Here is a 21,101-nt window from a genome sequence, read left to right as displayed (position 1 = left end):
CCTATTACGTTTTTTTATTTCCTTCAACTTGAAGTAGATTAACAAACCAAAGCTTTTGAACTTCTAGGGGGTGGCTATTTGTCATGTTAGACCATTTTTGAGATACCCCAATTCAACTCTTTAAAACTGAGATCCTCAAAATTACACGTAAGAGCCTTCCCCTTGCCCAATAATAATTCAAGTAATTTTTAGAGCATAAAAAAGTTAAAATCTTACTGGAGGCCGACTTCTAGTTTGATATAGTCTTTCTTATGCTACAGCAACCTCACCTGAAAGGGTGGACTGTTTATTTGAGGATCAAGCCTGGCTCATTGAACCTGTCCCTGATGTGTGATGTGGCTGCCAGAGGTTCAGCATCCCCTCTCCCTGCAGCTCAGCATCCCGGTGCAGGCAGCTGGTACATCTCCCAATGTGCCTTTCCTCTGCCCATACCTTTAGACTGCAAGGCAGTGTTTGACAGCTCCCTGTGCAGATCACTTAAAATTAATGTGGCATTTCTCAGTGAAACCTTCAAAAAGGCATCCACTGTGGCTCAAGCTCGGAGGGTCTCGCCAGAGACAAATGCATCAATGAGTTTTAAAACAAAGAAGTTATAAAACAACTATTTTGTAGCAGGAAAACAAAAACAACAAACCAACACCAGAAAGCAAAAAATTGAGAGATTGTTGCCAAGGAAAGGAAGAGGAATTGGGAAGTGATCTGGGACTTCAATATTGCTGTGTTTGTCCCTAAAGGAATCACAGATATGACTGATAGACTGGGGGACAAAGATTAAGAGAGATTTAGCCACTCTTAGTAAAAGATGGAAGTATGTTGCTAAAGTTTGGGTGGATTCAGGCCTTCTGTGCTTGTGGCTGCTGATGGGGTGGTGGCAGCCTGCACAGGTGTCCGGCTGCCTTTGCACTACCAGCATGAGCTGAGTAGTCTTTATAGGGTCAAGCTTCATATCTCAAATGCTGATTTGTTGCTGTTTTTTCCAGTTCAGAGATGTGCATGTCCTGTTCTGCAGCCTGGGGCAGCAGCTGAATGTTCCCCATCCTTCACCCGTTTGCTGCTCCCTTTTATGTCTCTATTCTGGTTTTTTTAGGACTGCTGCCAAACTGCGCTCTGTCACTTGGGACAAAGTGATGGGAGAAATGAAACGCAGCAGGACCCTGTTATTTTATGTGCAGAGTACGTTACTCACTGTGCTTTTCTTTCTCGTTGTTAGGAAATAGTAGACTGGTTCAACGCCATCCGCGCAGCACGGTTTCATTACTTACAAGTGGCATTCCCTGGAGCCAGTGACGTTGATGTGAGTTTTCCTGCAGTTTGGTGGTGGTTTTTTTTTTTTCCCTCTTGCTCATTTTTAGCATTTTGTAAACAAGCTGGAAGGCTTGGGGCATGCTACATCTTTCAGAGGGTTTTACAGTTACTGGGTTGAAATTCTTGCAGTGGGATGTTGAGCCCACATGCAGCACCTGTTAGAACATCCATCCAGCCTTGGAAACCATGTGCATGTGCATGCACACGTGCTCAACGCTCAAAATGTGAGCCGTGCTTATGAGTAACTCCAGCACTGTCACATGTGCGCAAGCCATGAGCATCTTTCTCAAATGTTGTTGCTGTAATATTAAAAGCTGAAACAAAAGCTGTAAGGCAGAAAAGATGAAGGCAAAAGAATGCCAGTGCTGTACCCAGGCCTCTGGGATGAGTTGTTGTGTGCAGGTCAGTGCAGCCTGTCTTATATCTCTGTCTTGTATTTTCCGGGAGCTGGAACTGCTAATTGCATTGCCTTTTGCTAATATAATACTAGAGGCAGTATTAATGCAAGCTTGAGAGTAAGTGTCTTGTGTTGCAGTTGCATTGCAATTTGTCTGTAATGTCACTGGTGGTGGTTGTTGATTACTCTATACTTAACCAGTAATAGTTGCTGTGCAGCATATACTTTCCTTAATCATTTCTACCCCTCTCCATATCCTCTCCTTCTCCTAAAGTTGGTAGGCACATCTGAATCAAATTACCCCCCAAAATCCCTCAGACCTTAATAGAGTTGGTGAGTGTTCATATGGTCACCCCCTGGCGGTTTTGGTGGGAGATAAGCTATTTATGTTTTTACTTATTATCGCCTTCTCATTAGTTACTCTTTGGAGTAAACAGAGGACTGTAATGTTTAGCAGTGTTTAATTTATGACCTTGGAATACTGAACAGCCCTTCACAGCGTTCAGCTTGGGGAGACCTCTGTGGAGACTGGGTTATGTACGTGAGGTAGCTCCGTCTTGGGTGTTGCCATCATTAGCATTTGATTTATGAGTCCTTTACTCTGTCAGAGAGATGAAAAGGCATTAAATTTAAACAGGAGGTAGGTTAAATGCAGTAGAGAGATATAAATTGCTCACACCACCCTAAGGATGCCCAGGCTGCCTGTGCAGCTCCTGGGGAGCAAAGGTCTCTGATGGATGCTTTGGAGACCCATCTGCAGGGTGGAGGAGCCTCTCTGAGCTGAGGGTGATGAGTTCCTTGCTTAGCAAAATGTCCTCAGCCCTGTCCCAGGAGCCAAACACTGGGGCTATAAACACTGCAGAGCCCTTCACTGCCTACAATGAAGTGTCCAATATGAAGATGCTCCCGGCTGCTGCAAACAGCTTTGTGATTCTTTGGGTGGATGTATTTTGGGGTGTCTTTGCCTTACAAGCACACACCTGCTCAACCTGTTTAAATAAAAGGCAGGAGCAGGGGCAGGGAGGCACGTGGCCAGGCTCATCGGCCCTGTTTTTGGTGAGACTCATCATCTTTCAAGAGGCTTTTAGAGGCATCTGCTAAGATCTCGCAGCTACTGCCTTGCCTTCACTAAGCAGCGTTAAAAATATCCCCGATGCCAGTAGCTGTTGTCAGCAGTATCTGCAGGAATGGGGCGTGCACAGGCAGTGTGTGTTAATGGGGTTTTACAGGGAAATTATACTTCAGGGCTTGTGTGAGGAGCAACCACTGCATCTGATGGAGGAGATGTATCACCAGAGCTGACCCACGAAGTGGGTTTTGGCCTGGGGGCTTCTCCTGGAGGCTGCTGGCTTTGCTGGCCAAGTGCTCAAAGATGCTTCATGTTTCTGCACCTGCCTCTTCTGGGCGCTTTGGAGGGGTGGGACTGAAGTGTTCAGCCAGAGCTGATGAGTGAGCTTGGTGGGGGCTTTCCTTCCAGTGACCCCCTGTCCACCCAGGGAGCCCCCAGCTCCCTCCATCTGACGCTGCTCTCTTTTCTCTCCTCTTTGGTTGCTCCAGCTGGTGCCAAAGCTTTCTAGAAACTACCTGAAGGAAGGGTATATGGAGAAAACGGGACCAAAGGTAGGATATGAAACATTTCTGCAGTCCCTCTAAACATAAGTCTTGCTCTTTATGGGACTGAGGAGAGTCCACTGGTGGAACAAAGCCACTCTTGTTGGAAAGGAAAAGCCTGAATGCCATGAATGTGTTAATACACTTTCCTCACCTGGGAGCAAACATTAGAAAAAATCCAAAACCACTTCACAAACAAACCACACCATCCCCATCTCCCCTCTCACTGCCTGTTCTTGCAACCTCACCTGCTCACCTGCCTTACTGCTGGCCCAGTGGCTTGTGGTGGCTCATGGTAGCCCAGAAGCTGCCTGTTCTCAACTTTCCCAGCCCACTGGACTCCTCCAAGTACATTGATACTCCTGGATCATGCCTGGTAAGAGAGGAGCTGCGATGCTTTGGTGTGTAATCTGGCATTTTTTGACTCTTCAGCAAACAGAGGGATTCAAGAAGCGATGGTTCACCATGGATGACCGACGGCTCATGTATTTCAAAGATCCCCTGGTAAGATGAAGGTGCCTGGACTGTCTGTTGGGAATTATCTATTATGATAATAATAATAATGATCTTAAGTGAAGCTCAGGCACTGAGCCATCACTGCTAGGTGGATCTGCCTGGTATCAATGTGCAGTGGCTCTGTGCACAGATATTCACCAAAACCACTTTGGAAACCCTGTGCACCAGCTGCAGATTTTTCTGCATCTGGATTTTGGATCCCGGGTGTTGGTCCTGCGTTGTGGGTGCCCTGGGAGGAGCTGAAGCAGAGCTTTCTGGGGTGGCTGGTACTTTCAATGTTTGGCTGCTGCACTTTGCTGATGGGGCTTCTAGATGGTGCAGGGCGAGCTGTGTCCTGGCTGCCTGGGACACAGAGCTTCCCTTCACCATTACGCCTGCCTGAGTGCTCTGCTGTCTCCTAGGATGCCTTTGCTAGAGGGGAAGTTTTTATTGGGAGCAAGGAAAACAGCTACAAGGTCCTGGAAGGGCTCCCACCATCCACGCAGGGAAACCACTGGCAGCACGGGATAACCATTGTCACCCCGGATCGGAAATTCCTCTTTGCCTGCGAGACAGAGGATGACCAGCTGGAGTGGATTACAACTTTTCAGAAAGTTATAAGCCGGCCAATGCTGCCTCAGGAATACGCAGGTGTGTTTTCTGGCAGAGCTGAAATCAGCCTTGACCCCTTTATTTCCCATGTGTTAAGAGGATGGGATGAATGGAGGGGGATCAGGGATGCAGCAGCATTGCTCCCTCCTCTGCAGTGTGAGCAGGGCAGCCCTTCCTCACCCAGGGGAGGATGCAAACACTGTCCAAGCAGAGGGGCTCTGGGGGGAGGAGGATGGTATCCTATCCTCCTTCATCACCTCAGGCATGATGGCCATGGTGCTATATGGCTGATCAATCACCCAATTATAAGGATAATTGGATCCAAGGAGCATCAGCAAGTCAAGGACCATCCACAGGGAGGGCTTGCAATTGGGCTGTGGCCACCTGCCAGCACTTGTCCTCTTTTAACTTTATTTTCTCTGGTTTTTTTCTTTCAGTGGAAGCCCATTTCAAACATAAACCTTAGCTGGGACTGGCTGGGCAGACCTGAGGAGTGAGCTTCTGTTTACAACACAACGTGGTTTTATTTGAAATGTTAAAAATAATGAATAATAATAACAGTAATAATAATAATAATACTTCCCTTTCCCCTCATCGTTCACTTGATCATGTCGGAAACCAAGAAGGGTGGCAGCAAAATGCCGGATGCTGATCCAACCCAAAATTCGGCTCTGTGGCCGCTCCGCGGGATGCGCTGCTGGGACAGGTAGTCCTGTGACCCCATCACCCCCCACCTGCTGAAAGGGCTGTCCCACCGGCTTCAGCAGGATGGCAAAGACTGTTGGTGGCACGTCTCGGGGGAGATGGGTCTTTTCTCCTTAAGCTGGTTCCTGGGCGCTGGAGCTGAGCATCCCCACAGCCCCAGCTCTCAGCCAGCCTCCTCTGTAGGAGAGGAGCAGGGACATCCTCATGGGATGTGAAGCACCAACCTGAAAACACCCGGAGTGGCAATGTGCAAAATGGCTGAGCCTCCTGATGGCATCAGGGTAAATGATAAGTAAATTACCTCACCTGGGGAGTGGTGGTGATGCTGGACCCAGGCTTAAGGTCAAACAGGATTTAGAAATAGAGGAAATTGGCATCATTGGCCTTGTTATCTGCTTAATGAAGGAGGAGTGGTGCCCAGTGTGGACAGAGCAGTACTGTCCGCAACCCTGCAAGGGGGACAGCAAGCCACAAGATGATGCCAGGGAAGAAAAGCTTTTTGGGTTAGGGCCCATGCTTTGCTCCCCATGTCATCCCCATTCCATGGTTGGGGGGATTCACACCATTCCAAGAGCCCAGTGGGGAGCGGGGGGTGCTGAGCTGTAGGTGCAGTTTTTGCTGACAGGCGCCATAAGAGCCTGTCCCAGCCCAGTCCCACGGGCAGGTCCCTCCAGTCCACAGCACGCTGCTTCTCTAGGCTGATGGTTGCACTTTTTTTTCAGTAATTCCCTCACTTATGTTTTTTTCTTTTGTTGTCGATTTTTGTTATTTTTGTCAGTTTCCCTGCCAAAAAAAAAAAAAAAGCTGCTTGAAGTGACGTTTCAGCGCGGTGTCGAGCACTGTAATTCCTGCGGTCAGGGCGGGCGGGCTGGGACCTGCACACCATGTGCTGGATTTTTACCCAAAAATGAAAGTACCAGCCCCAGGCACGGACCTGTCCCATGCGTTCCTTAGGTTGGTGTGTGTAAGTGAGAGCATCTCATCGGCTGTATGCATTCGTTCTGTCACTGGTAAGACACCTGTGGTACTAAATGTCATTTGAACCAATAAATTATTATGTCAGAGCTGTAGCCTTGTGGTGCTGGGGCAGGGGAGGGAGGTGGGGTTAAAAAAAAAGTAGGTGATGGTGCTGGCAGCACCCTGGGGACATGGAACATCCACAAAACCACCTCATTCCCCAGGAGGAGGAGCTGCTGCATCACACGTGTGTCTGTTTATAACAGGTAAATATATTTCATGTAAATTACATGTGTATGTATATAACATGGTATATATATTTGTGTATATGTGTGTAATATAGTGTATATTGTATATGTTTTATATATAATATTTATGTATTTATACATAATACTCATATTTATGCACACACATACACAAAAGATACATATTAGGAATATAGAAATGAATAGTTAATAAATAGCAATAGAATAAATAAACAGGATAATAGGAATATAGAAATAAATTTATTTCCATATTCTTAGGAATATAGAATTAGTTGTTGAATAATCACAGCAACTAAACTGTGGATAGTAGAGGTAGCATAATGTATGCTATACTGTATAAATATATATATAGTGTCTAAAGACACTTTTATGTATGTATGAGCTGAATATAGTTCATATGCACATGTGCATGTGTACATGTGGCCATCATTAGACATGTGATTTACAAATGTATAAGCTAAATGTATTTTATGCATACATCTGTATGTGTATAGACATGTTTATAATTGCAAAGTTAAAAAGTTTAATTATATATTATAAATATACACATGTATGCTTTTCATATAGGTATAAAATATATAACTTACAGAGATATTTAATTATAAAGAAATATAAATATATTGCATATAAACATACATATATCCACCTGTGTATGTGTATGCATAACTATAGCTAGATATTTGGTTTACATTAAAAGTCACAGTCTCACTGACAGTTACTTAAAACCCCAGGCCTGTCAGAAGCAGGGAGAGGACAGGCTGAGCTAGTTGTGTTTCTAGCTAGCTGTAAAGATTGTGTGTGTATATAATTAAGAATACTATAATTAATAGGTTCTATGCCATGCCATTATTTAATTATAAATTATTATATACCTGAAAGACTTTATATGTTTGTATACATACCTTTTACATGTGTGTGTATATATATGTATATTTTAATATATATTTTCAACACACATATGTTCTGAATACACCACTGTAATTACTGCACTTGTATTTTGTCCCTAAGCAGCTGCCCCTGGGCACGCTGCAGGCACAGCCCATGCCCAGCAGCAGATGCACAGCGTGCTGGGGTGCTGTGGTTTGGGCTGGGTGCACACAAGGTTCAAATCAGGGTGTTGCTGGCAGAGCCAAGGTGATGAACACTGAACTCACCTCAACCTCAACATGCAGGGGACAGGAGGGGGTGTTGCTGCCGGACACTATTAAATGTCTACAGCACCATCTCAGGTAGGGGTTCTTTCCTGAGCTTGCTGCAAATCAAAGCAATCCATATCATCGGCTTTAGACATTAAAACACCCAGCTAAAACTAAAGCGATGCCTTTACTGCACAGAGGTAAAGGTGCAGCACTAAGGTCTCAATCCACAGTTACATGTAGAGGGGAAAAAAATAGGAAGAAAAGTAACATCTCTACTCATAAAACACTTAGAAAGCAGCAATATCACCCATCCTGGTATAAAGTGTTTATTTGAGACTTCACAATTAACACAAAGTCTTCCTTTCAATGCCTTTTCTTTTTCATACAGTCAATAGATTCGTGTTAATCCCTCCCCCATGCATGATTGCTGTTTATTAATCTAAGCTTTTTTATTTTCATCATGAAAAAATAAAGCGTTTCCCCACCATTTCATCTGCTCACGGTACCACTGACATCTGCTGTGCTGCATTAAAGAGGAGAAGATGTAGAATGGCTATGCCTACCACTGGGGCTGAAATTACTCCATTATTTATTGATCTATTCTTTTCTTACAGAAAGTGTTAAATGAATCAATCACCCAAGAAAAATAAATATATCATAAAGAACCAAAAGCTCTGCAGTATCCCTTTTCTTTACATACAGCTGCAGTTCAAACACATACCTTGCTCGTGACAAATCAATTCATTCTCTACAATGCCATCGCCTTTACATATGGTTGTGAATTTAGGCTGAAAAAGAATCTGTTCTAAAGGAGCCATGAGCCAGAGGAGGCGTTTAGATGCCAAATTTTTGTACCTAGGCAAGAGACATCCACATGGAAGCCTACGTTCAGCTGATCAACTTTTACTCGAGGGCAAGTCAATCTTGTGCTTTCAGGAAGTATCGGTTAAACACGTGCATGGGCTCAGCCAGAGCCAGACCTTAAGGAGAGTGAAAGGCAGTAGGAACAGCGTGCATGTTACAGCAGTGGAAGCGAGTTCTTGGTATCAATGTCTCTTGGACGTGCATCTCAAATTATGCTGCTTGGCTCATCTCACAGTACTTTTGGCACCAGCCTCACACATAAATTATTCAATTGGTCACCCTGCCTTTTGAGATCTTCCTTGGAGATGGCAGAGGTCAAGGAGGCTTTCTCATAACAAAGACAGTAGTGGGTAGGCCATGAAATACAAGACCCATATTTATGCTTTATTGAATTACTGTGCAAAAGGGAATACTGCATCAGAAACCGTAGAAGACTATATTTTAATCAGTCACCAGCTGCTGTTATCGGAAACCTGCTAACAATTGCTCCAATTGGTTCATTTGGCTACTTTTTGTTGGTTTCTTTTTTTTTTCTTTTACATAAATAATATAGACCGAACATTATAAACATTTCAGCAACCATTTCTAAAAGACCAGAGGAGCCCTTTTAGGCGCCAAGAAACAACTGCAGGATTCAAATTCCAAAACTGTCTTTGGAGTCATCGAATCATCAGATTTACACGGCACCCAATGACAACATCATTCAGTCGAGCTCGATCGGACTGCTATCTTCCTGACCCTCTTCTGTGTCATCATCTTCTCCAGTTCCCATCAGACTGTTTAAAAGATTTCCTAGAATAAAATACAGGACAGTCAAAATTGCTAGTTTTACATTCTCATCTCAAAAGCTTTTAACTGTTTTCATCCCATCCTGCTAGGGTGCAGATTTCAATAATAAATTAAAAAAAAAAAAAAAGGGAGGGATTTTGAAGGCATCTCAGCAAGACATTAGTATTCCCACACCAGTTTCCATTAAGAATGTATTGATTTGGGAAGCTGTATTTTGATATTGATACTTCTCTAAGAATACACTGGAAGAAAAAAAACCAAAATCCTATACTTATGTACTATAGCTACACCCTGAGAGGAGAAAAAGAAACACAACCAAATGAGGAAAGTCACACCTCCAGCAGTGAAACTCTCAAAAAGCAGCAATGGTCTGCATCATGCTATAAAGAATGCTGAGTTTCAAACAAATACCTTGTTTGAAACTCAAAGGTATTTATGAGTTCTCCCTGTTTTATTCAATTTAAAAATGTTTGAATTGCTGAAAAGCCACTATTTACATATGGGATCTATGATGCTTGTGGTTTTCATCAAAGTTTGGGTATCGGTGAATTGACATTTACAGGTAAAGCCTCAGATCAGTTTACAGAGAAGCTTAGTTCTCAAGGAAAAACATTTGATTTTATAAAAGTAATCCAGTTCAATTTGCTTAAGTTTTATTCAAGACCAAGAGAAATTCAGCCCTCATTTCCTATTCCCTTTCATTTCTTGTAGAAGGGCAGTATTAATTTCAGAACTTCTACTCTGAGAACATTCATATCAGCACTGGTTAGATCTCTACCAAAGTCCCAGACTCGACTTAAGGAAAACCAGCCACTGAAGTCTGAAGAAATTAAGCTTTAACACAAATAAGATTTTTTCTTTGCATTTGGAATTTGTACCATAATGTCAAAAATTAACCATGAGAGTCATTTACATGCTTCTTCCCTTCTCGAAGATGAAGACTGATGATATCTATAAACAACTGTCAGCATAAACCTTACCTAGTAACCCTCCGTAGGACGATGTCTGCTTGGGTGGAACACCAAAGAAAAGCTGTCCTATTCTATCTAGGTACTGAAATGACACAAGATGAAGAACAATGTCAGCTACTTTGTTTACAGGTAATACTATGGGCAGCAGTCACATCACACAAGCTAGATCACTGACTCCTACTTACAAGTCACAAACAGGAGACAAACAGCTGTTATTTAACTAATTCTGAGGTGAGATCTTGTTTACAACTACGAGTAACTCACCTCATTATACATGGGATCTCTCTTCAGTGAAGGTTGATACTGTTCACACAATACTGTAAATACTGTTAGTTTTCCTCTAGAAAGGAAACAACCAAAAATGTAATCTCAGTAACAACTGAAAAGGAAACCAAGAGCACACGAAAAAAATCAGACTATACCCATCAACTGCCAGTAACAGAAACCAGATGAAGTTTAGCAGTGGTTGAACAAAGGGAGGACCCTTTTCTATTGAAGGATGTTTCTGTGTGTATGTCGTAAAAACAACTGATGCGCTGGTCTTATTTTTTAAGCAGAGAAACCTGCAAAAGGAAACAGAACACAGCAAGTTAAAAATAAAAGGCAGAGAAGTAGTTTTACATGCAGAAAGGAAAAACAAAGCCAAATGCTCAACAATCTCTACTTCATTTGTGCACAGAAGCCGCTTCGGGCTTAAACTGATGGCAAAAACTACCCGGTAGAGACATACACCTTTGGCAATGGTTTGGCTATCAACCAAGGAAGGGGGAAATCGCCACTAGAATACACTGTGGAATAAGCAGGCTGGGAGGCAGAACTGACTTTAAGTATTAATAGAATGAGTTTAACCAAGATCTAAGCAGGTTGCATGCAGGGCAGTTACTAAAAAAGGGCATCAATTAAAAATGTGGAAAAACTGGCCACTGTGTAATTCAAATTAAATATGATACCACATTTACTAGTCCAGAGTTTACTATGCTGAGGTAAAACCTGATTAAAGACCTCCCTCCTGGCCCCATCTCCCTCTGAACACATCTCCTTTCAGTGTGTATCTGCCAATGTCTGATGACTCTTGCCATTCTATTAGCACTACCTCAAAATAACATGGCATCAAGACCGCTAGTAAGTATGACACACAAAGTCTCACAATAAAGCTACACTTTGAGCTCCCAAGCCATTTGTCATCAGTGAATAGATCAATTCCCCAAACTGATCAAATCTTTGTTCGGGTTCAGTTAATTTAACTGGCAATCTCTGCAAGTCCCATAGGCCTAACGAGACTTTATCTGGATACACGCTATCTGCAAGCACTGGGAAAGCTGCCATTAGCAGTCTCATTTTTGCCTACAGGCTGGCCTCCAATTCTGTACCCTCACGCGTGCAAGAGCATTGGGCTCTCCTGCCTTACTGCTGAGCAAGGAACTGCAATTATTTTCATTAGAGTATAAATTGCTATTTAAGAGGATTTAGTACAGTGGTTGAGAGATAGGCCAGTAAAGGATGCAGTAACAGTGCTGTATAAATACTGAAAAAATAATTTCTTACTTGTATCTTCTCCCCACAATTTCCCCCATTCCAGAACAAAGGCCATAAAATTGTGGAAGAGTCCTGCATACACTGGATTTCCATAAAGGATTTTCTACCTCTCAAAATTGCTGCAATCTATATCAGCTAGCTATGGAAAACAGGACAAATCTGACATGACAGCTTACTGCTGCCAAAAGAGAGACAGACTTGCTCTCACCTCCTCCCTTCTCCCCCAACACCTACTCTCCTCCTGACTCCCCGCGGCACAATCCTGTCTTCACCTCCTCCTCAGACTCCTCCATGAGCTGCTTTCCCTGACTGAGAAAGCCATCAGCTGATTAAACACAGTAAAATTGGCTTTGTCAACCTTAACTGTACATGCGCTCTGCAAAGGCACATACTAACTTGCATTCCCACCTCCTACAAAATAAATGCCTAAAATAAATGCAAGCCACAGACCGGGGTGATCCAAAACAAATTATCTTTTAGGACAATGAGATGGAGAACAAGTACTACACGAAAGGTAAATATAGAGCCTACTTAGGTCCAGTTTTAGTAAGAACATCAAGGTAAGCCCTAATTAGATATAAAGTGGTGTTAACAAAGCTAAGAATTGTGCTTTCAGGGTCAAACAGATTACATTAATTCTTCAGGCAATTAACATGATTTCAGGTTTCAACCTTAATACATTTTTGTTGGGGTTTGGGTTTGAGTTGTTTGGGATTTTTTTCTCTACCCAGTCCGACAAATTTAACACATCAGTTTTGAGATGATTCTCCTGTTTTTATCACACAAAATGAGTTTCGGAAGCTCTGGCCAGTTTTACAGTTTCTTTTGAAAGGGATGCATGGTTAGCCTACAGTTATGAGTAAATTAGACTGGCCTCAAACACAGTGTTATCTCTGAAAAATAGTTAATAAAAAGTTTAACACCTACTGTAGTACTGCCTGTGCTACAAACATGTCGACCTCGCTGCGATATCCCCTGGATGAGGAGTATTCTACTAGCATATTTGCACATCCTTCACCATCTGTGGAGTGCAAGAAGTGATACCGAGATTCACTATAGTTTTGCTCTACAAAAGGAAAAAGAAAAATGCTTTTAAGAAATCAGTTCATCATACCTGGACATAAAAACAAATTTGTTAGGCTTACACACTACAGCTGGTAAAAGGACAAGAGTTACACACATGGTATATAAACAAGACAACTAGCAAAAAAGAGCGTGGGCTTTTTCCTTTATAAGTTCACAGACGATTTATGAAGGGAGATAATAAATGTTATTCTAAATACATTTCAACAAATGTTATTAGATACAATTTATTCAATGCCACCACCAAACACACCACTGGGACTAACAGCTTACAGTCATATTTTATCTAACTGCATGTTGACACTTCATGTGCTATCATCAGTGCAGAGGAGAAGAATCAAGAAGTTCCATATTAAATTATGTGCACCAAGAAGTCAAACAGCATCTTCAGTGTCCTTCTTTCTAAGTGCACAGAAGGAAGGCATTTCCTATTTCTAGTTTAGCCCACTCTCGCTATTAAAATTAAAATTGCTTTCATATGCTGAATAGAACAGCAATTACACAGGAAAAAAAGGTGTAAAAAATGGCAATGATTTGTCAGAACTTAACTTGAAGCGAAGCACCATGCAAAATCACTGCAATGACAAAACTGGATAGCTGCTAATTCTGGGGATTTAAAAGCTTTGTTTTAAAATCTGAGCCTTTTCTGATGAGACTCTCAAAATCTACAGGCTAAGAAAAACATACGCATTTTGCTCTTCAAAAGAACAGTGAGCATATGGCTGCAAAATGGGGATTTTTGCTTTCAGAATTTTAGGTTTCTTAACCTAATCATATCTCAGCCTTTAACTTAAATGCTCTGAGGAAAATCCTCCCTTTCTGGCTGGTAGCAGCCATCAAGCTAAAATAAGTCCCATGAGAACAGCTGTGGGATTGCCTATGGCACACAAAAAGGCAATGAGCTGGGATGTTGACCATTGGGTCAGGATTGTTATATTAAACCACTATCATCACTTCACAGCTACTGAAAAATATAAAATAAATAATCATCTTGCACAGTTATTATTTCACAAGAAACCACAGAAAAGATGGCATTTATTCAACTGTTCTCACTCACCTTTGTTATGTTTTGAACACAAGATTTTAAAAACTAGCTACCATCCACAATTACAATAATTATTTAGTGCATTTTTGTTTTCTCTTACACCCCAAGTTATAAAATCCCACATAAATCAAAGGCAACATGGAATAAGCCTGCTGTTCAACATCTCAGAAAGTACTTGATTGCAGATCCAAAGACTGGTCTGGATGGTAGCTGATATATTTCAATCTTTGTCATGTTTACCCAGGATTTAAAAACAAAACAAACATAAAAAACCCACAACAAAACAGCTTTGTTCCCCAGCAATCTTCCTCCTAATAACTCACTACCTCAGTGTCTAAAGGATCAGCCTTCTTTTTACAGAGAGCATTACAGCAGTTGTGGTTTTGGTTTTGCACTGAATTACAGCCCCAGTTTTTTTCTGTTAGCAACATTAAGCTAAAGTTACTGCAAAAATCAGTTAATAGCAGAACTCAATCAGTCATTTCCATCTCAGCTTCCTTAGATTATTTCCAAAGTAGCTCTCTTTCTTACAGAATCACACTTTCAATATTTTCAAAACAAAACACAGAAGGGCCAGTTGATTTTCCTTACCTTTCCACAGGGTAATTGCTAGTAACTGGTGCAGTTTTGGGTGTCCAAGTTTTCCCGATCCCCCACTAGACCATTTTAGTGCTCTGGATACAAAAGCCACTCTTTCGGGAGAATTTGGATCCATTAAGCTGAACAATTTAGCCAAGTTTTCTGGAAGCAATAAGATTCACAAATATTTACTATGAATAGAAATAGGATGAACTGCTGCTTCTAATGCATCTTTAAGACACAACATTTAAATTCCAGTGCTACTGTGTCTTTAAGCTCCCTTAACAGCCTCCGAAAGCCACCTTAAAAATGAGCAACTCTGAACTTGAGCCACTTCTCATACATCCAATCAATCTTGCATCTATCAGCCAGCAATATTGATATGACTGTCAATTGACATGTCAGCCAAAAGCTGAGCCTTGCAGTCAGTTGGGGACAGCTTTTCTTCATGTGGGACCTTCAGGATGATGGACCATGGTCCTTCAGGATATCCCTGAGGACCATGCAGCTCCAAGGAGGAGAAAACACTCCAGGTTATGGGACTGCTTGCCATTCACAGGGAAGCTGTGAGGGCTGTAGCTGGAAAAGCACCACCAGAAGACATGGATGGGATACAAAATGTCAGAGCTGATCTAAGTAAACAAAGAACCGCCTCTGTCTATCTGTCTCTATCAATGGGAGCAGCTCGCCTATGCTGCAGCAGTCGTCTGGCCAGGCAGCTCTTAAGAAGGTCTCCCTGAATTGCTGCTTACCAAATCCCACAGTTAAACAAGAAAAAACGTCCTTGTGAGCAGCTGAGTCACAAATAACGTGCACCCTACTGCACTGCTAGGGTGGGAAACCACCATCCACCAAAGCCCTGGGGACACGAGTGACTGTGCAGACAATACAGTTCTGCTGCATCAACAAAAGGACAATGGCACAAGACAATAATGTTTGTTCTGAGCATGCCCACAAAGGTACTGGGAATCCATTATTCCCTAATGAAGTTTTCCCCCAGGCCATTTCTGTGATGAAGGTAACCCTTAGCCATGTGGCAGGGCATACAAAAAGGATTTGGGGTTTCAAGACTGTTAACGACAGTCACTGTGAAGTGAAAGCACATCTGAATACCATCAAACTGAGCAGAAAGGTCACCTCACCTAAAAGGTCGTCTGCTACTTTTGCATCCGATTTCTCCAAAGACTCTAAAACCAGCATGGACAGATCAGCGGCACTGTTTTGCTGTAAAACAGACACATAGTAGTAGTGATGAACATATCAGTATGTAAGAGAAAACCAGAATTTTGTCACAAGCAGATTTAATACTTTTATCAACATCTACAGCTAAGGCACAGTATCAAGTCTCAACCTTCCTCTATAAAAAAATTATAGTGATTTGATGTCATCAAAAGAGAAGCCTGCAGGAAAGCAAAAAAATGTGGTTACGATTACTGTTTGGATGCTCGCAAACACTTCTGCTTTAGGTTCCAGTTCGGCATAATCCTTATTTGTGCAGAAAGACTCAACAAAGAGATAAACCAAAAGATTACAAAGCAATAACCCCAAACATCTACCACTGAGAATTCACCATTCACCCCTCAAAATCTTGGAATAAGACCCCCCTCTACCCAAACCACACACACAAAACCAGTTATGACTTACCTGATTATGACTGAAGAACAGCAAAGCCCCTGAATACATTAGTTCTCTTGCTTCTGCATGTTTTCCTTGTGACATATACCTGAAAACAATACCAAAGCCTTGATAAAAGCTGTCACTAAAGAAGTTGTGTATGCTTAGTGTTATTTGCAGTTAAAGGATTAAAGGTCATTAAAATTTAAAATAAAGGCAATAAAGGATCAGGTTAGTTTTAGTAATGATGTAACTGTAAGTGGAAGCTACAATTTTTCTGCTCCAGACTTGACAGAACACAAGCAAAGAGTGTAAGAATGAAAACTGAGAGCTTCAAACCTGATTCGGGCTGCAACAAAGAAAAGGAAATGATTCCACGAGTTTACCTGAGCAAAACATGCTAATGCACTGAACTACACCACTCAGACCACCACATCAGGGCCTTTATCAAAAGTAGTTTAAGTGTGGCAGCAAGGCAGTTTCCAGTTTCCATTTCTCTTCACTGTTTCTCAAAAAGTCTGTTTTCTGAGTAGTTAATAACAACAGCCAATTTGCTCATAGCAAAAAAAGACAAACATCAGTTCTACTGGACTGCTTTAGTATCTGCAATATTTCTTTTATCCTCTGTGACACCTGGTTGTGCTGTGCCTGTTCCACCCCTTTCTGCTCCCAACAGTCAGAGCAGCCTCGCGCTCCTGCAGCAGCAAGGCCCCTGGTACCGCAGATCCAACACACGAGCATCCCCAAGGCTAACAGAGAAGGGTTGGTGGCTCTGGGACTGAAGCAGGGAGCAGTGGGACTGTGCAAGGAAAATGAGCAGTGAATCCCAAACACTCCTGTGCCGCACGCGAGATTCCCACCACACATGACAGGTCCTACTGGCAAAATCAGATCAGACAGTGGTTGAGGAGCTCAACATGAGCTGGCCATGTGCACTTCCAGCCCAGAAACCATGTCCTGGGCTGCATCCCCAAGCAACGTGGCCAGCAGGTCGACAGACGGGATTCTCCCCCTCTACTCTGCTCTCATGAGACCCCCCACCCTGCAGTCCTGCATCCAGCTCTGTGGGCAACAACGTGAGAAGGACATGAAGCTGTTGGAACAAGTCCAGAAGAGGATCACAAAGATGCTCCATGGGCTGGAGCATCTCTGCTCTGAAGACAGGCTGAGACAGCTGGGCTTGTTCAGCCTGGAAAAAGCTCAGGGGAAAACCTTACAGCAGTTTCCAGTACCTAAAGGGGGCCTACAAGAAATCCGGAGAGGGACTTTCTACATGGGCATGAAGCGATAGGACAAGGGGGAATGGCTTTAAACTGAAAACGGATAGCTTTAAATTGGGTGTTGGAAAAAATTCTTCCCTGTGAGGGTGCTGAGGTGCTGGCACAGGTTGTCCAGAGATGCTGTGGCTGCACCATCCCTGGCAGTGTTCAGGCCAGGTTGGATGGGGCTTGGAGCAACTTGGTCTAGTGGAAGGTGTCCCTGCCTGTGGCAGGGGGTTGGAACTAGATGAGCTTTAAGGTCCCTTTCAACTCAAACCATTCTGTGATTCCATGCACAAGCAAGAGAGGAGACAGTCCTCCGGTCCTGTTCATCATCTTCCAAAAACCCCCAGACCTTTTATCCAGAACGCTCAGCAGAACTGCAATAATGGATGGCACAATGGTGGATTTTTGGAAAAAGTATCTTCAACAATTCAGATTTGCAATCACCAAAGTAAATGTGCCACATATTGGTCAAATGGATCAGCAGCTCCAACAGTTTTATAATTGGCTTCACATCCAGGTTTGCTTCCAGGTGTTTGAGTCCAAATCTCACTTCCACAAATTCTAGTTCCAGTAGTTTCCCAATGCTATTTGGGAGCTCTAATCTGGTAATTATCATATCAGATACCAAAAGATGCTGAAAACAGCTTTACAATATAAAACCCATTTTAAAAATTTAGGAGGTTTGAGTAGGTTTTGTTTTGGTTCTTCTAAGAACTTTTATTTTTTAAGGTGTTTTTAATAGAAATAAATATCCATGATATTGATCTAAATGGCATTCAGAACAAGAGAAATGCTGTAACAAATTATTCATACCATAAAAAGTACCTACAACCATCAGGAAAACAGAAACCAATGTAACAGGGATGTTAAACTTGGAAGTTTGACTCAATCACGAAATCACAAGAGGAGAGTTCAACCCGGCAGCCTGTACAGTAACAGCACTGTCCCAGGAACCCAACTCGCTCACTGGTGCAGGTCAGGCAGGAAGAGCAGTTTCCTACCCGCTCCGTGAATCACAGGTAGGGATAAGAGGTCTACAGGAGACAGGCTTATGGTAATCTTTCCTCCTCCACTTCTTCCCCTCCTCCACCCTCACGTACATCTCCATTCACGACTTTTGAAGCTCTGAGTCAGGATTTCAGGTTTAACACACACCTCATGAGAGAACACAGCAATGTTTTACAGGCCGGTGGTGTTTATAACGAGTAAGCACTGGCTGTCCCAGTTACAATTCCACAGCTGAGATCACCTCGACCGTGTCCATGTGTCTTGGGAAAACTGCTGACATTAAACACACATTTTATGGAGGACAGACAAGACTGTCCAGGACTACTCCTTGGCCTCAGTGCCTTTCCAAACAAGTTTCACAGCCCCATTACATCTTTTTGCCTACAAGGAAACCCCCTTCCTAGCTATGCAAAACATCACCTTTTCATTTAAAGGAGCACCTCCTTTTGCTTCCACCAAAAATGGAAAAGGTGGGATCTTTGATTCCAAAATAATTCAGGGAGACTTAAACAAAGTATGGAAGTGAATACATTCAGAAGCCTGGATGAGAAGTGACAAGCCAAGCCATGTCATCTGCCACCAGTGCTGCCCTGACATCACATAACCCTTACTGTAAAACAGGCCAAGCTTTGTCTTCGACTTATATTTATTCACAAAGCAAGTCTTTAGGCCTAGATGGTGCCCTCACTGATCCCACCAGGCGGCTGTGGCAGAACACAACTGCTTTAATTTAATTGTGCTTTTTATAGAGGGTAGGGCAGGCTCTCTGCTGCACAGAAGTCAGACTGTGCACCAAGGACTCTCTTCCCTACATACTTGGCTGCTCTTTTTCTGCAGATACCCACCAGCTTGTTCCCATTCTAACTTAGATGAGGTCTCGGGACAGGTGACGCACAGGTGAGCTACCGAGACCCAACAGGCAGTTTTCCCACCTCTCCTCCCCCAGCAGAACCACAAGGAAACAAAGCTGGGCTCAACCAAGGAAGCGCCTAGAAAAAATACCTTAATCTTTGCCCCTGGAAGCAAGGGGCTGCATTTTAAATTTCGATGAGAGAAAGGGCGAACAAGTTGTGGTGGAGGGGGAAATAAAATCCAGAAAACGTTTTGCAATGAAACTCAAGCAGTAGTAATATTTCTGAGTGCCCAGGCCTGCTCTACTGAGTCATTGCCAAGTACACGAATACATCAACCAGAATTTAATCTAGAAACCCTCTCTCCGTGCAGATGGTTCTTGCCAATCTGAGAGCTGTCCCTCACAGTGGTGCCAGAGGGTCACAGCCATGCAACAAAACAGCCCAGCTTCCTGGCTAGGCAACAACCAACCCAAAACCTCAAACCCCTGCACAACCTGCCTGGCTGCCAGGCTGACATTCAGAACGAGCAGGGCTATTACGAAGACGTCCGCCTGCTCCAGGAGCTGCCCGGGAGGCACCCGGCGCCCGTCCCGCCGAGCGGGGGGGGGGAGACGACCTGACTCAGGCTGTGGGGCCGCCAAGAACCGCGTCGGGACGCGGGCAAACATCAGGTCTGTCCGTGCTCTCTGGGCAGCAGGACGCAACCCGCTCTCTGCACGCCAACGGGACGCTGTACTCCGGGAGGCGGCGGCCGGGAGCCCCCGCCGAGCCCAGCTGCCGCTGCCGCCCGTTAGCTCAGACGCGCAGCTCGGGCCGGGTCGGCGTAGGCCCGGCCGTGCCGCGGGCCGAGTTCACCTTCAAACCCCGGCGAGAAGCGGCCCTCACAGCGCCGCCTCCGAACCCCCTCACACCGCCGCCGAGACCCCAGAGCGGCGGCGGGGCCTGAGGGAGCACCGCGAGAGCTGAGGCGAGCCGGGCCGGGCCAGCCATCCGCTTCCGCCGGGCCAAACCCCAGCCCCGCACGGGCCAGCGCCGCTCACCCGACCCTCCACGGCACGTACCCGCCCCACCCCGCCCCCCCACGACCCAATGAGGGAGCAGCACACGCAGATGGGCAGCAGCGGCGGCCAATGGCGGGCAGCAGCAGGGCCGAGTGCGTGGGAAGGCTCCGCAAGGCCGCGCGGGGCAGGGGCAGGGCTTGGGCCGGGCCCTACCTGAACAAGAGCGTCCGGTACATCTGGTGCGCCTCGTAGTAGTCGCCCTTCTCGACGCTGGCGCGCAGCTTGCCCTCCACGCGCTGAACGCCGCCGCGGTTCCTGCCGCCGCCTTTCGCGGCTTCCTGCTCCGCCGCCATCATCGCCGCCGCCATCGCCGCGGAGGAGGGGCAGGGGAGGGCGGGCGCAGTCGCGCGCAGTCCCGGAGCTGCGTGCGACTCGCTGCCCGGCTTCCGCCCGCTCTGACGGCGGCCCGCGAGGCTCCGGAGGCTGCGCGGTGCGGCGCGCGGTGCCGCGGCGGGGAAACGGGGCTGCGGCCGCTGTCAGGGGCTGAGACCTGTGTCACAGCCCCCGGGACACGTGTGACGGGAACGACTCGGGAAGGGTGGGTGGATCGCAGCCATGGAAACCGAGCCGCTGCGCCCGCGACACGGGCAGGGGCGTTGGAACGGCGCTGACACACCAAGGGAGCAACCCCCGGCGGTTGAAAACTGCTGCCCGCACCTGCAAAGCGTCCGGCAGCGACCAGCCCGGGCTTCGCTTTACTCAGTTCAGCGTGTGCGAGGCAGCACCAGGGACGCTGAAGGAAACGCTGCAGGAAAAGCAGGGGCTGGGCGTCCATGGGGACACCCCGCTCCTCGCCCCAGCACGCTCCAGGGCCAGCGTCGCTTCTGGAGAGGACGGGGGCAGCGAGAGCAAGAGGCCGGGCTCTTTCCCTTGGGAAAACCTGCTCTGCCCGCCGCCACGGGCATTCCTTCAGTGTTACAACCCTTCATGGCCTCGCTTCAGCCA

General features: G+C 45.0%; 2 protein-coding genes across 6 annotated transcripts in view; one reads left to right on the top strand and one right to left on the bottom strand.

Annotated features, from left to right (window-relative positions):
- The window catches only part of ADAP1 (ArfGAP with dual PH domains 1), a 58,884-nt gene extending 52,695 nt beyond the window's left edge, over positions 1–6,189 (top strand). For both annotated transcript variants that reach the window (XM_030482566.1, XM_030482567.1), the window contains 5 exons: positions 1,211–1,294; positions 3,260–3,322; positions 3,746–3,817; positions 4,231–4,459; positions 4,858–6,189. In XM_030482566.1, the coding sequence (XP_030338426.1) occupies positions 1,211–1,294; positions 3,260–3,322; positions 3,746–3,817; positions 4,231–4,459; positions 4,858–4,886 (477 nt within the window). In that variant the 3' untranslated portion in view covers positions 4,887–6,189. The remainder of the gene's footprint in view (positions 1–1,210; positions 1,295–3,259; positions 3,323–3,745; positions 3,818–4,230; positions 4,460–4,857) is intronic.
- A 1,608-nt stretch (positions 6,190–7,797) lies between these two features.
- GET4 (guided entry of tail-anchored proteins factor 4) lies at positions 7,798–20,673 on the bottom strand. 4 transcript variants are annotated; one of them, XM_030482569.2, is made up of 9 exons: positions 20,310–20,673; positions 15,999–16,077; positions 15,497–15,578; positions 14,367–14,516; positions 12,575–12,713; positions 10,534–10,674; positions 10,376–10,451; positions 10,121–10,193; positions 7,798–9,143 (listed from the first exon to the last, which is right to left on the bottom strand). In XM_030482569.2, exons 1-9 carry the CDS (start codon positions 20,462–20,464, stop codon positions 9,055–9,057), a joined length of 984 nt encoding a protein of 327 aa, XP_030338429.1. In that variant the 5' UTR covers positions 20,465–20,673; the 3' UTR covers positions 7,798–9,054. The 4 variants fall into 4 exon arrangements, with proteins under 4 accessions (XP_030338429.1, XP_030338428.1, XP_030338431.1 ...); XM_030482568.1 differs by lacking the exon at positions 20,310–20,673 and adding an exon at positions 19,594–20,096; XM_030482571.1 differs by lacking the exon at positions 20,310–20,673 and adding an exon at positions 18,389–19,575 and having other exon boundaries at positions 8,060–9,143.
- Between the last annotated feature and the right edge of the window lie 428 nt (positions 20,674–21,101).

Source organism: Strigops habroptila, chromosome 4 (genome assembly GCF_004027225.2).
Source record: "Strigops habroptila isolate Jane chromosome 4, bStrHab1.2.pri, whole genome shotgun sequence".
Lineage (NCBI taxonomy): Eukaryota > Metazoa > Chordata > Aves > Psittaciformes > Psittacidae > Strigops > Strigops habroptila.
Note: the sequence above shows the minus strand (reverse complement) of the source record. Positions and strands in the feature narration are given on the sequence as shown.

Excerpts from the sequence above, each read along its gene's own strand:
- GET4 (XM_030482568.1), bottom strand. The coding sequence starts at position 19,763 with ATGTTTGCCCGCGTCCCGACGCGGTTCTTGGCGGCCCCACAGCCTGAG. Across the intron at positions 14,517-15,496 it reads AGTAGCAGACGACCTTTTAG|AAAACTTGGCTAAATTGTTC; the intron begins GTGAGGTGACCT and ends TATTGCTTCCAG. Across the intron at positions 9,144-10,120 it reads GTCCTACGGAGGGTTACTAG|GAAATCTTTTAAACAGTCTG; the intron begins GTAAGGTTTATG and ends ATTTTATTCTAG.